This window comes from Eucyclogobius newberryi, unplaced genomic scaffold (genome assembly GCF_026437365.1).
Source record: "Eucyclogobius newberryi isolate DKJ021-1_F unplaced genomic scaffold, fEucNew1.0.hap1 SCAF_15, whole genome shotgun sequence".
Taxonomy (NCBI): Eukaryota; Metazoa; Chordata; class Actinopteri; order Gobiiformes; family Gobiidae; genus Eucyclogobius; species Eucyclogobius newberryi.
In genome coordinates, this window is record NW_027315779.1 from 16,990,807 (window position 1) to 17,004,094 (window position 13,288).

The 13,288-nt window shown below is 40.7% G+C and overlaps 1 protein-coding gene across 5 annotated transcripts in view; it reads right to left on the minus strand.

The window, feature by feature from the left end:
* LOC140360919 (cell adhesion molecule DSCAML1-like) overlaps nucleotides 1-6,107 on the minus strand; it is a 41,082-nt gene extending 34,975 nt beyond the window's left edge. For 4 of the 5 annotated variants that reach the window (XM_072446397.1, XM_072446394.1, XM_072446393.1 and 1 more), the window contains exon 1: nucleotides 5,850-6,021. In XM_072446397.1, coding sequence (XP_072302498.1) covers nucleotides 5,850-5,892 — 43 coding nt within the window. In that variant the 5' untranslated portion in view covers nucleotides 5,893-6,021. Of the gene's footprint in view, nucleotides 1-5,849 lie in introns of all 5 variants that reach the window. The other variant, XM_072446395.1, reaches the window with a different exon arrangement.
* Nucleotides 6,108-13,288: the final 7,181 nt, after the last annotated feature.

Genomic DNA, 13,288 nt, shown 5'->3' on the forward strand with positions numbered 1-13,288 from the left:
CATTTTTAAATAAAAGTTTTTAAAGATGACAAAACAAAAAAGTTTGCAAGGGATTTTAACATAATTTACTCAGTATTTCAGAAAAACTCTACCACACTGATTTTGACACATAATAGACCAGAAATGTCCTTCCAATGGGTGGCGAAATATTCATAACGAATGTGTGTCAAATGTCCAGCTGCAAACATCAGTCATGTGATGTAGAAAGCCAGGGATTTGGGCTAAAGCCTGTGGTGGTTTAGGTGCAGCAGGAGGGGCGGAGTCTCTTACCTTATACAGTGCAAACACATACACAAACAAAGAGAGTCCCAAAGAGGGAGGGGTCAGCCTGATAGGTTATGTGATTGGAATTTCTATGCCAGACGCAGAGATTTAAGTCGATTTAATCTCCTTACATATTTAACACACACATCACTGCACACACTAAAATGTGGAAACAGGCAGAAACACTCTTCGTTGGCATTCAGATTAAACACAGTGAGGCTGAGGTAGGGGCCCAGGGTTTAATATTTGGGGTCTGATAGGAAGATGATAATGTGGGGGGAGGGACACACTGCCTGACAGATGTGAAAGAGACACCAGTCCACTATGGTCAAGTGTCTCTGGAACTAAATTACCATTCATCATATTTTTTGTTGGATATGTAATTTTATTCTTATTTTATTCTGCTGTGTTAAAATCTATATCACCTCTTACCCCATATCTTGATCTTCAAAACATTTTTTTTTTTCAGTCAAAACAGCACAATTTAGTGACAAGTCATTTAGCCTTCTCTATATATCTGTCGCTGAATGATCTTGACGTCAAGTTGTTTAATGTAATGGGACTATGGGTGACAGAGAAACACTAACAAATAAAGCAGAATCACTCATTGCCATCAACAGTTTCAGCATGCTGGTACTAAGTTCCAGTCAACAGATTGAAGAAAGATGTGTTTTTGTTTTGTTTTTCCCACAATCCAGGAGGTAAGTCAGTATTTGCAGTATCAAGAAGTCAGAAGTCAGAAGACAGTGAGATTGATAAAGCTGAGCAGCATGTTACAGATGGTATATGAATGTGTCTGGTTGTCCGGTGTTGGTTTGGTAGAAACCAGGTCAAACTCCCTCCCCTCTGCAGATTACTGATAATGGCCCCTGAGCATAAAGCCCATATTAAAGATTGCAATATCTATAATCTCCCAATGGGGGACAGGACTAAAGTGGAGAAGTGAGAGGGTCACCCTGAAAGCTTTGAATGGGGGGAGTGGGCATTGGACCTGCCTTGCACACATAGTAGATTATGTGGCTTGGGGCATCGGGCGCTGGGGGCTGGGGAGCACAGAGACTGATGGAGAGGAAAGTGGAATAGAAAGGGGATCAGAGCAAACTCCGGCCACTCACAGGCTGTCAAAAGCAGGCGTGCCACGTGCACTCAACAGACGCACACACAAACATAGCTCCGTCACACTGGGAGGAGTGGAGCGCGTTGCCATGACAGTGCTGGCACTCAAAAACTGTGACTGCTTAAAATACTGCCACAATTTAACCCAACAACAGTGACCCACAGAACTGTCTAAATTTAGAAACTTTCATTCATGCAATTAATCTTCATCAAAAATGCTACAAAGATTTATAAAGCCATGATTTCAGAAAGGTACCAAAGCATTTTACCTTAGCAGAACACAAATACAAAACCTGATTATCACCCATGGTAGGTTAATGACAAGTCTGTCAATATCAAGATAAAATGTTGCTATATGCTAGAAACATTGTATATTATAATGTTTGTTTACTTAAACTAAACTAAAAGTACAGCAATTATGTGGTGGTATATTAACACAAGTACAGACTTGAGCCAAGACAATGACTGAATAGCACAATGACTGATGTTTATTTCCTAAACCAGGGCCAGTGTATGATACAGACACGTTATAAACCAGTGTCTCGTAAGTGTAATAATTACAGATACAGCTCTGCGGACAAACAACTGTTGACAAAACACAATGTTGCACTTATAAAGCAACCTAATGAGTTCTCAATTTATAACAGATACCAAGAGACCATGCAATTAAACTTTAGTTTGAAAATGCTTTATAGTGGACCATTTTGAGAAATGACCTTGTTGCTTACTGAGACATGCTGGGTACTTATCTGTGCAGCCTTCTCGGTGATGCATAGCTACCCCACAGTGTCACCAGAGGATGTGTTAGCATTGTCCTGACCAAACCTGTGTTGCTGTTGTGCCTCACCTGAGCCCAGGAGGCTTCATCAGCCTCGTTCAGACAGAAGCAGAGGAAGGCTCCTGCTCACTCCTGGAGCACTGATGGCACCACCGGAGTAAAGCAAAGGCTGTCAGAGGAGCAGCCACTATTTTATAAATCCTGCCAGAGTGCCATGCATGAATATGTATGTCTGAGAAGCACAAGTCATAGCCTATGCAATGCAAGGTTTCATCATGCATAATGCAGCTGATCTACACCTCCCCAGATTGTGTGAGTGTGGCACAGCAGCGAGCATGGGACTGCATTGTGCTGCGAAAGTAAACAAACCTCAGAGCCCTCAATGTTTCACACAAACTACACTTTAACACCCAGACCTCGTTGTACCTGACTAAAAGCAAAAAACATCCAAATATTCCTGCTTATTCTTTCCAATGTCCCTGTGAATGATGATCTTATTTATCATTCAATCTGACTGAGAAACTATCACATTTCAAGACTAAAGTTAATTTTCACATCTTATTTACAAAAGCGTCTCCTAGTTTGCAGCAACAATTCAACCAGCCCCAGTTTCCCTCCAGTCACCTCACATCCTTTCAAGGTTTAGTGACAGGCGCCCAAAGTTGTGATTCGTGTTACTTATGCAGAGGGGCTGTGACTGTGTTCTAACATGGACAAGGCAGTGGGAGGAGACACTATGTAAAGGGTGTGAATTGAATATTGGAGGGATGTGGAGCGGAGCAAAGATAGGTGTAAGCTTATAGATAATCCGCTGGGGTGCAGCCTAAGTAGATATTGGTGGGTGGAGAAGAAGGGTTAAGGTTGTTGGGGTAAGATCTAATCATTGAAGCGGTAGTGCCACCACCTATACTGTCATAGCAAACACCCTGTCCCCAACAATCTACTCCCCACTACACCCATCATCATGAACCCCCCCTTGGCCTGTGCTGTGTCAGTAAAAAAAAGTGTGCTACTTCAGCAGTCCCATGGGACCTGCTCCCCCCACATCAAAGCAGCCAGTTTCTCTCTTAATGTGAATATCAAATCTGTGGATCACAAGTCCCAGCACAGTCTGCATAAAATGCCCCTCCCCCAACCTTTAATTCTGCCTAGTGATGAGGGTAAGAGGGAGGGGAGGAACTACGATGGGGAAGCGGTGGAGGGAGGGAGCGAGAGATGGAGAGATGGAGAGCGAGATGGAAAGATGGAGAGATTGTACAAAAACAACTAGGCTTACTTGGTTTTAGCTTTGACATTTGCCGCATTGCTATATTTTGGGAAATGTACTTCCCCGATGCCCAATCAAATTTGTGAGCTTAATTTAGTAACAAGTTATCATTGGTTAAAATAAGACTCATTGAAGCCTGTGTGCAAGTTTTAATTTTGGTTTACGTTTAAGTATGAATGTTGTTAGCTGTGTTTAATGATGCAATATATGTAAGAAAGTAAGATTAATAGTGGCATGACAATTGACAAGCAAAGCAATGTGTCATCTGCTCTGTCAAACACCACCGAGCCACATTCAACTTGAATATTAGATTGTTCTGTTTAATTAAAAAAAAAAAATAATAACTAGTGAATTATTACAAAAGAGTATTTTGAAAAAATGTAATGAATAAAATAACCCAAAAATGTAATAAATAAAATAACCCTTAAAGTTGGATGAAGTGATTATAACCGTGGCAAGCACTGAAAGTGTGCTGTTTTATGAACAAATCATGAAATGATTACTACTAAGTTTGCGCAACTGTGTACCCTGCCTTTGACGCCAGCCTTGTAAACGACATAGGTCTGTGTGTCATTGAGGTGCCTATGCTCAGGTTGTGCTTGTAATTGTGCAGCCTTGCAAAAGCAGCTGAGGGAATTGCACTGGGCACAGGGGGTGGGGGGGGTGGGGGGCCCTGCATATTTCTATTTGGAGGGTGTGAACACAGAAGACTAGTGTGCCAGGACAGAGACTTACTGTTTTATTCCTTTATTTCTTAAGTAGCCTAATTTTTTTCCCCACATTATTAGTTATTACAATGATCCACTGCTGTGAAGGCCTTAAAGGCCTCAGAGAGGCAATGTTCATATTTAATTTATTGTTTGGTCAATTATAAATGTAAAATGTACGTATGAGAGCTCTGAAAGGAGGTAAAAATATTGTCATCATCGTAATTTGTCTTTCTAAAATTCAACACAACCCAAACGCTTGTGGGTCCAAACTCAAAGTGAGACACGCGCACACGCGCCAGGGCCTGCGCGTGCCCGTCTACGAGGGCTCCAGGTGCGACATTAGTGAGCAACATGACCGGGCAAGTCTCTCATCTGCGCCCACGCCCTGGATGCCCTTATTTCGTCTAATAAATGTTTGCATATTAATAAGTAACCATGAAGCTGCCGTGAATCATTTAAGACACTGCGATTACGCGTTGAGTAAAGTACTTCATTATCACTGTTCAATCACAATCAAATATTTAGACTACGACATTTGCGCTCAAATCTATTTTTTTAGAGATACAATTAATACCAAAGCCACAGCAGCTAAATGGCCTACATTTGATTAACCCGAGACCTGCATTGAGAACAGCAATGTTCTTCGCACGCAGTAAATTCGTACCCAACGCACACTTTGTAAATAATTTCGCACCTTTTCTAAATCTATGCTAATGGGAAAACATCTGCAAACATGGCTCCAATCAAGCGAGAAAAACGCCCAGAAACAGCTCTCAGCCACATAGCGCGGTGAATTTGTTATTTTTAACGCCGGATTATTATAATGATGCACTAGCATAGAATCAACTTCACCAAAGGCCAGAGATTTTCTTTATCAACGAGAGAAAAATAAAAATAAAACAGAACAGAATTTTAAAAGGCTAGTAAAATGTTCAAAGGAAATTATATGATATAGAAATATAAAGAAGACCTAATGAAAGAATGGTTACGTGAATGCACTGGCCTTTTATGTAAAGGCTGAGAGTGTGAACCTATTAAACTAATAGGGCCAGTGTTGACAAAAGGCCTATAATTTGCCACTTGTTTAAATTGCACTCGCTGCAGCACTGCATTAAAATAAACACACTAAGGTAGCATCTACCACGTCTAGTCCCCTCAAACAAGTAATTATATAAAATAGGGCCAAAACAGGACAGGGCTAAAAACACTCAAATCAACCCAAACTTTCCAAGAGTAAGGTTCTGGAAAAAGCTGCATCCAAAACTGAATAATGGAAAGTCAGTGCATGTTTTCATTTTCCTCTCCCTCACTCGGTTTGCACCTTATTCTTCCCTATTCAGCCATTTTACATATTCATAAATGGAGTTGGTAATGCGAAAACAATCCGTGCTAGCCTCTGCGAGAGCATCATGCGCGCAATCTGCAGCTGGTGCAAGAATAAAAACGAATTGTATTATTTTGCCATCCGTTTGCTTATGTTTAGAGCTTTAACTATTAATTGGGCTATACATTCATTGATGTTTATCTTATTCTTCAACATTTTGTGTTGCATGCATGTGTTTATCAGAACAAAATTTAAGCATGCCATGCAATCCGATCTAGATTGTTTTTCCCCCCTAAAAGACACTTATTGACATTAACATTGTCAATCTACAACTCCCTACACAGGCACAGTTTTGGTGTGTGCAAAAAAGAAACAGAAATATGTTCTTACCTTCTTGGAGAGAGTACAACAGGAGTAAAGTTACAAGCCACATGCCATAAATAGCAGGTATATTTTTCGTGAATTTTTGGCAATCCTGGCAAATGTGAGGCGCGCCTTTTTGGCCAGGCAGGTCTCCGTGCTGGACTGGCGACTGTGCTCCCCGGAGGTCTCTCCAGCCCTGCTGCCCAGTTAAGCATGGAGGGAAAATGAGAGGATACCCAGCCCCGCCCATGTCCCTCCTCTCTTTTTCCTCACATTGTGAATACAAATCCATCCTCTAACACTAATCAAACACCGATGGACGGCTCACAGAAAACATGTCTCAGTTGGGGAAAACCTGGAACGCAGATCGCTGTCCAAAATGAAAGAGCAGAGTTTTGTTTTTGTGCGTTTGGGGTTTTTGGTGGACGGATCTCTTGGCACTTGGGGAGCGCACCCACCTGTGCGCCCCAGAAGACAGCGTTTCCTGCGCAATGTGGACCTGTAGGTAGTTTTGAGCAAACAGAGAAATACCCTACGTTAGTTTTATCGTGTGTATGAAAATTAATTAGTCTAGTGAAATAGGCCTACGCTATTGGCTCATTAGGTACTGTTTTCTTTGTCTCTCACTATCTTGGAGCGTGCGTATTTGCGCAAAAGGGAGAGAGAAAAACTGAATGTGAGGTGGCACAGCACAAGTGTGCCATATCAAACTCTCTCTCACACACAAACACACACACACACACTGAACGTAAATATATATATATATATATATATATATATATATATATATATATATATATATATATATATATATATTATAAATATATATACGTTCAAAGTTCACAAGTTGCGTTGTGCTGAATGCCTCATTTATGTTAAAGGTTGATGTTAAACCGTAAGTCAAGTGAAACTAATGACTCCTAGCAGCCCCTAAAACATAACATATTTCAAGGGAATTTAATAAAGTAGACAAAAAATGCGTTATGCTTTGTAATGTGTACATAAATTAACAGCTGGGGGCTTAAGAAAAAAGAAAAAAGTAAAGCTTCTGACGAAAGCGAACACTCAAATGATATCTGACTAAATCAAGAAAAACCTTTTGTTTTAGGACTGAGAGGGGGAAATAAAACCTTAAATGTGCCATTGGGTTTAATGGTGAATAGGTATAGGCCTAATGCACAGAACATGTGCATTATCTGGATGGATAAAGAGCCTGTCTTAGATTTTGAGGGGTTGAAGAGCCAAAGCCGCACAGGTCCGTGCGTGTCCGTCTGTCCGTCTGTGAGAGTCGGATCTCTCCTTCACTGGAACTCCTCCAGGTTTCTACGCTTTTTTCCCAAAGAGGTTTTTTTTGTAGTTTTTCCTGGCCGAGAAGGAGAGTCTAAGGACAGAGGACCCTGGGACATCGTCCCTCGCCACCACAGACATTGTCTGACTCCATCGCCACCACAGACATTGTTGATTCATTTCTCCCTGTGGCCCTCAGAGGCAACTGTTGTTGTGATTTTGGGCCTTACAAAAATAAATTGATTTGATTTGATTTGATTTGAGGTCAATAGGAAGTGAATAGACACTTGACTGTCCTTGAGCTGAACTCTGGGGTCAGCTCCCCTCGTGTTGCCGCTGAACCTCAGCTGCTCACACACGGTCTCCTGATGCCCTCTGCCGGCCTGCGCAACAAACCACTTCACTAGTAATCTGAACATTTCACACGGTTATGTTAAGGAAAAATGATCAAACAGATAGACTGACAAAGTGAATGAGTTGACACTACATAATAACATGGCACGCAATAATATTATAATAAATAACAACCGTTCTCTCTTTCATTTTCTCTTTCTCTCGCTCCTTTTTTTTTTTTAATGGTATAGCATAAAACACATACTTGGAAGACGTACAATTACAGTTGGTGGACGGAAATGCACCTTAGTTGGCTGCCAACCCCATTCAAACTAACACAACAACAGCAACAACAACATATACAACAATATTAATAACCATTAAAAAAATAATTACAAAATGTATTAATAAACATATTAGTTAAGGTTCAATTGTCAGACAAATGCTAAATGTTTGTAAAAGAAATCCCAGCGTATATTTATATATATATATATATATATATATATATATATATATATATATAAACATAACTTTTTTTCCTTTTTATCTTTAATCAGCTCTTTTTATTGCAATATATACATTATATAGCCAACTCAATATTTAAAATGTGGATGTCTTCACATTTACGAGAAAATGATCACTTAAAACACTGGAACACTGTAAAATATCTTACTGTGGTATCTGAAAAAAAGTTACTCAAGATGGTAAATGTAACTGAGTACTGCCAACCTCTGCTTTAGGTCCAATTTATGACAATTTATTTCATTTATTTAAATTCAGACACAATTCAATTGGGGGTTAGGGTTGTTTTTTGTAACGTCCAAAATCGCAACAGCAGTTGTCTCGAGGGGTGGCAAGAGGGGAAACTAGTTCTTGGAGGCAGATAAAGAACCGGTCATCCGGAGTAGAGACCATTGCTCCAGGCGCAGTTGAGGTGCAGTCGGATCCATGGGTCATCTTTGTGCCTGTTCCACTCAGGGGAAAGTGGAAAAAGAAGGGTGGAAAAGGATGTGAACAGCTATGAACAGCTTGCAAGGGAAATCAAATATTGTTGATAGGAAAAGTAGACAGAAGCAGAGGATAGTGCTCAAGCTGCCATACTTCCCCCTGCATAGTTTCTCCTAGGGCAGCGTAGCTCGGAAACTGTAGGTTTTTATGTCTGTTCCAAACTTGCCTGACCACAAGCTATTTCAAAGAAGGATGTTTTAAGTCTGGTTTTAAATTAAGAGACTATGCCGGTCTCTTTAACAGGAGTTTGGTAGCTAAACGCTCTGCCTCCTACTGTGCTTTTAGAGACACATGGGACCACCAGAAGTCCAGCATTTTGAAAGTGAAGTGCTCTGTTTGGATGATATGGTACCATAGAGGGGAAGGCTCTAGAGAGGAGGAGGCCTGGCTGTGTTTGTGAATGAGAAGTGGTGCAAACCCGGACACTGTACGGTGAATGAGCAGCTGAGTAACAAAGACATTGATCTGTTGGCTGTTGGCATGAGGCCATTTTCGCCCCGGGAGTTCTCACATTATTGTTGAGTTATTGTGATAACAGTGTATGTGGCTCCTTCTGCCACCAGTGACAATAAGATAATAAGATAAGATAACCTTTATTTGTCCAACAATTTGGAAATTCCAGTGTTGCAACACAGAGTCGGTACATAAGTATAAAGAATAAAAAACAGATATCTTATAAAAACACTCTTGTAGAAAAACTCTTAAAAAAAACTATTATACTCTTAATAAAAAATGATAATAATCTTATTTACAACTGTTATATGGACAGAGAATATTGCACCAGGATGATGGACATTATGTCACAGTAATGCACATGATTATGGAGATGAATGACACATGTTCAGGGCTAACAGTGTTTGTTGTAGAGTCTGACAGCAGCAGGAAGAAAAGGCCTGTGAAACGTCTCCTTCAGAGGGTGAGACTCATGGTCCAGCATAGATGTGAGTTGAGCCAGGACCCTTCTGTCCCCCACCTCCTGCACCGAGTCCAGATCACAGCCCAGGACGGAGCTGGACTTCTTGAGGACTTTGTCCAGCCTCCTCCTCTCCCTCTCTGTGATGCTGCTGCTCCAGCAGGCCACACCGTACAGGAGCTGATGTCATCACAGAGTCATAGAAGGTCTTCAGGAGTGGCCCTGTCACTCCAAAAGGCTGGGGAGGCTTGTATAAAACAACAAAGAGTATGGATAGCAACTATTTTAACTCCATTCTAAAGGATACATACTCAAATGATGAAAACATCCAAAAGACAACCTGTGGGTAATTATTTTATATCTAAAAACTGCACAGACACCTCCACCCTTTTTGTTATCTTGTGTTTCAGCTTTAAACTTAAATTTGGGTGGAGAAGATTCTATTAGAACTACATTTCCCGTCTTTTTTGTCAAGCTATGCTTCAATTAAAAAACATCAAATCAAGATTGAAATTGATTTGTTAGATAAGGAGCTTGACATTGAGCACAGCAAGATTCAAAATAGTTTCAGTGAGACTGGATCTTTTCACAGGGAATATTTATTCAACTTCTCAGATTGGGCAGCCTAACTGGCCGTCTTTTTTCCCATTTGTGTGATCTGACTACAGAGATAGCACTAGGGGAAGCTGTTCATTTGAGCTTTAGTCCCAGCAACGCTGAGACCCAGTACATCCTATCTATGGGAGCTAACGGCTCTAGGGATGGACGGGGGAGTGCGAGCAGGAGGGAGTTTGGATAAAAGCTGAGTGGTAAGAGAGAAGAGTTTGGGAAGGCGAGAGGGGACAGCCGGGGGAAGTTTTAGTGGTGGACCAGGTGAAAGGTGAGGGTGGAGAGCGAGGGGCATTTGGGTGTTGGACTAGGTGAAAGGTGAGGGGAGATAGGTGGGGGGGTTGTAGCTAAAGTGTGGAAACACCTGTGTGACAAAGTTTGTGGAAGCGTTCATTGTTGACATTAGAACTCTTGATCTTGCTATATTATATGTGAGTGGAACCATCATTCAAGATGCCTGGGAAGACCCCTGGGTGAAAGTGGAGATGAAAAGATAAAAAAGAGAGTGAGGATTCTGTAGTGGGAGTAGATGTTGCAGGGAGGACCCAGGGGTGGTCTGAGGGCATGAGCCCTGTGACGCAGACCCCAGGGGAGAAGGAACTAATGTTGGGCCTGAAGCTGGTGGGGCTGCTGCTGCTGAATCCTTTGTTGGAGGCAGTGGTTGTGGTTCTGCTGATACTGAAACACAGGCTCTAAAAGATAGATTTTAAGTAAGTGTGTTGAAACTTGGTGCTGCTGTTTCTTCACTTCTCCACAACAGCTGCAGTTGATGGCTGGGTCAGTCGGTTAAGTCACCTTTAGCTGGGAGTGAGATTATATCCTAGATTAAAACTTTTAGGGAAAGTTTCCTACAAATTCAAAAGCTTAAGCAAAATTGAAGGGCAATATATGTCTATCCATCGGTTCCAGTCACTTAACTTATTTGTTGCCATCGCCATTTTGAAGATATCACCTCATGCTGTTGAAATTAGGCTTGTTAAAACTGTCTGCAAGTACACTTAAGTTTATTAGCACATGGTGTAAACTAGCATTAGCCAGCTGCTTACGACCTGAAACAAACACCTCACCACTCAGTCTGGAGTGATTTCTGTAAGTACACAGGTCATTTTTGACCACATTAATCCATTTCTAGCCACAACTGGGCTAGATACCTTTTGCCCATCTCAAGAGGCAGTAGCAACGAGTGTGTGACATCACGAACCATGGATCTATTCAAATATCTGGGTAGAGTGTTGCTAGTTTAAACCTATCGTGAGTTGGACAAGTTACCAGCCCATTGGAACAGTCCAGAAAGCATTTTTCTCATAGAACGCAATTATGTTCGGCCGTCAGGCCATCTACAGCTTTAACAAAGTTAGGTTTTGTGGTTTTATTGCCTTGATCTTTTTCTCTGTTGAAAAACATCAATAATTGATTTTTAGCTTCGGTGGAAAGGAGGATTAAATTGGAAGGCAGCGCTCATTAAAATGTACGGAATAAGGTGAATAGAATTCAGCTAAAAGCTGTAACAACTAGAAACAATAGCTATATAGAATAACTATCATCATCACATTTGACCCCATATGTCATATACAGTCTTTGGCAAATAACACGGATCATAATATTGGATCGCAACAAGGAGCTAATATTAATTCTGTGACCTAGCGAGCAGAGCTCATGGCTTTGAAACAACAGTTTAAATATATCTTAGGTCATTACATTAATATGAACTGTTTTACAAATGCATACATTGGGTACAAAACATGAGGTTAGTTTTACTATCGTACAGCGAAACCATATACCTGTAAAGGGAATATAAGAGAAATCAAGCAAGACACGTCGTGAAGCCTCAAAGGCAGAGCGCCCCCTATTGAACTCACAATGTTATTGCACTTTCAACATAAACGCCATTTTTACTTCCACCATTTTATTAAAAACTACTCAAAATTAATTCCACTTTCAAACACCAAAGGCATATTTTTTTGTGCACGCACATCACCATGAGGGGCCAGTGTTTTCATTTTCTTTGATAATGGAGAGTTGGCCCATTGTATGTGGTCTGCAACACGTGGCTCCGGAGCCACATGCGGCTCTTTCATTCAGCTGATGCGGCGGCTCCCTGTGGCTTTAGAAAATAATGAATGAGCAGAACCCAGAGAGAACCCATGGAAACATGGGGATCGAACCCACAATTTCCTTCTTGGGAGGGAATAGCCCTAATTGCTCTGCCACGTTTTTGTCACATTTTATCTAAATAAAACATATTAAAAAAATATGTCGCCCTTACTATGTGTCACATCCGCCAATGTGCAACACTCGATAGTGGCAATTTCTTGAACTTTTCAAACCACAGGTAGGGAAAATTCAAAGAAAAGAAATGTCTGAATGCTACGTTCAAAATATTTTTTTATTCATGCAGTGACGCAATTTTGTTTTCCCTGTAGTCGTTTATTGATTTGATTTAATTATTAAAACGCTGTATGCAGTGATATTTCATTTAAAAATGTCAAAAGGGTTTTGTGACTCCTGGTGTTTCCTTTACTGTGGAAAATAGGTCCATATCTGGCTCTTTGAGTGGTAAAGGTTGCCAACCATATGTGGCCTTTCTCAATTCATGTCTCTTGTGAACTATGACAGTAACTTGTGTTGTCTGATGTTATATTAGAATGCCTGCCATGGTGCCTGCCCCTGGATCAAAGATTGCCGTTCAAACCTTATGAGAGTTGATATACTGGGTGCTAATACTATAACTATAGAAATACTATTCAGTCTCTGTTCATTCTGATGACTGTACTTTTCTAACATTTATAACTAAGTGCTTTCTCAACAAAGAGGCATAGTGAGGTGCACTGTAATAACAGTGCTTTATTACAAACAAAACAAAATCTGTTATACAAAAATCTTATTACATTTTAGCTTATTATTATAATTATAATAGTGGTTATTTTATAATGTGGCAAGCTGGGTAGGGGGGTAAACGGACAAAGGAGGAAGACACACAGGGATGAAGAAGATGTGGTAGAAAGAATAACCCTAACGCACGTCAAGCACAGAAGTAATACTACGCTCATTGTTCAAGGTAGAAGTGAGGGAACTCAATCCGAGTCCTGGAAATGACACATGCATAATCATGTGTTTGTGTCTGTTGTGCTTAAATATTTAGTGACTATTTGGCACAAAGTGAAAGCTTCCACAAAACTCATCAGTTACTAGATTAATGATATGGTGCCTTTGTGTGGATGCCTTCAGATAGACTACAAACAGGAAAGTCTGCAAGGGATAATCTGTGATATGATGTATCAACATGAAATTAAATGCGTCAAAGCTGATGAATTTG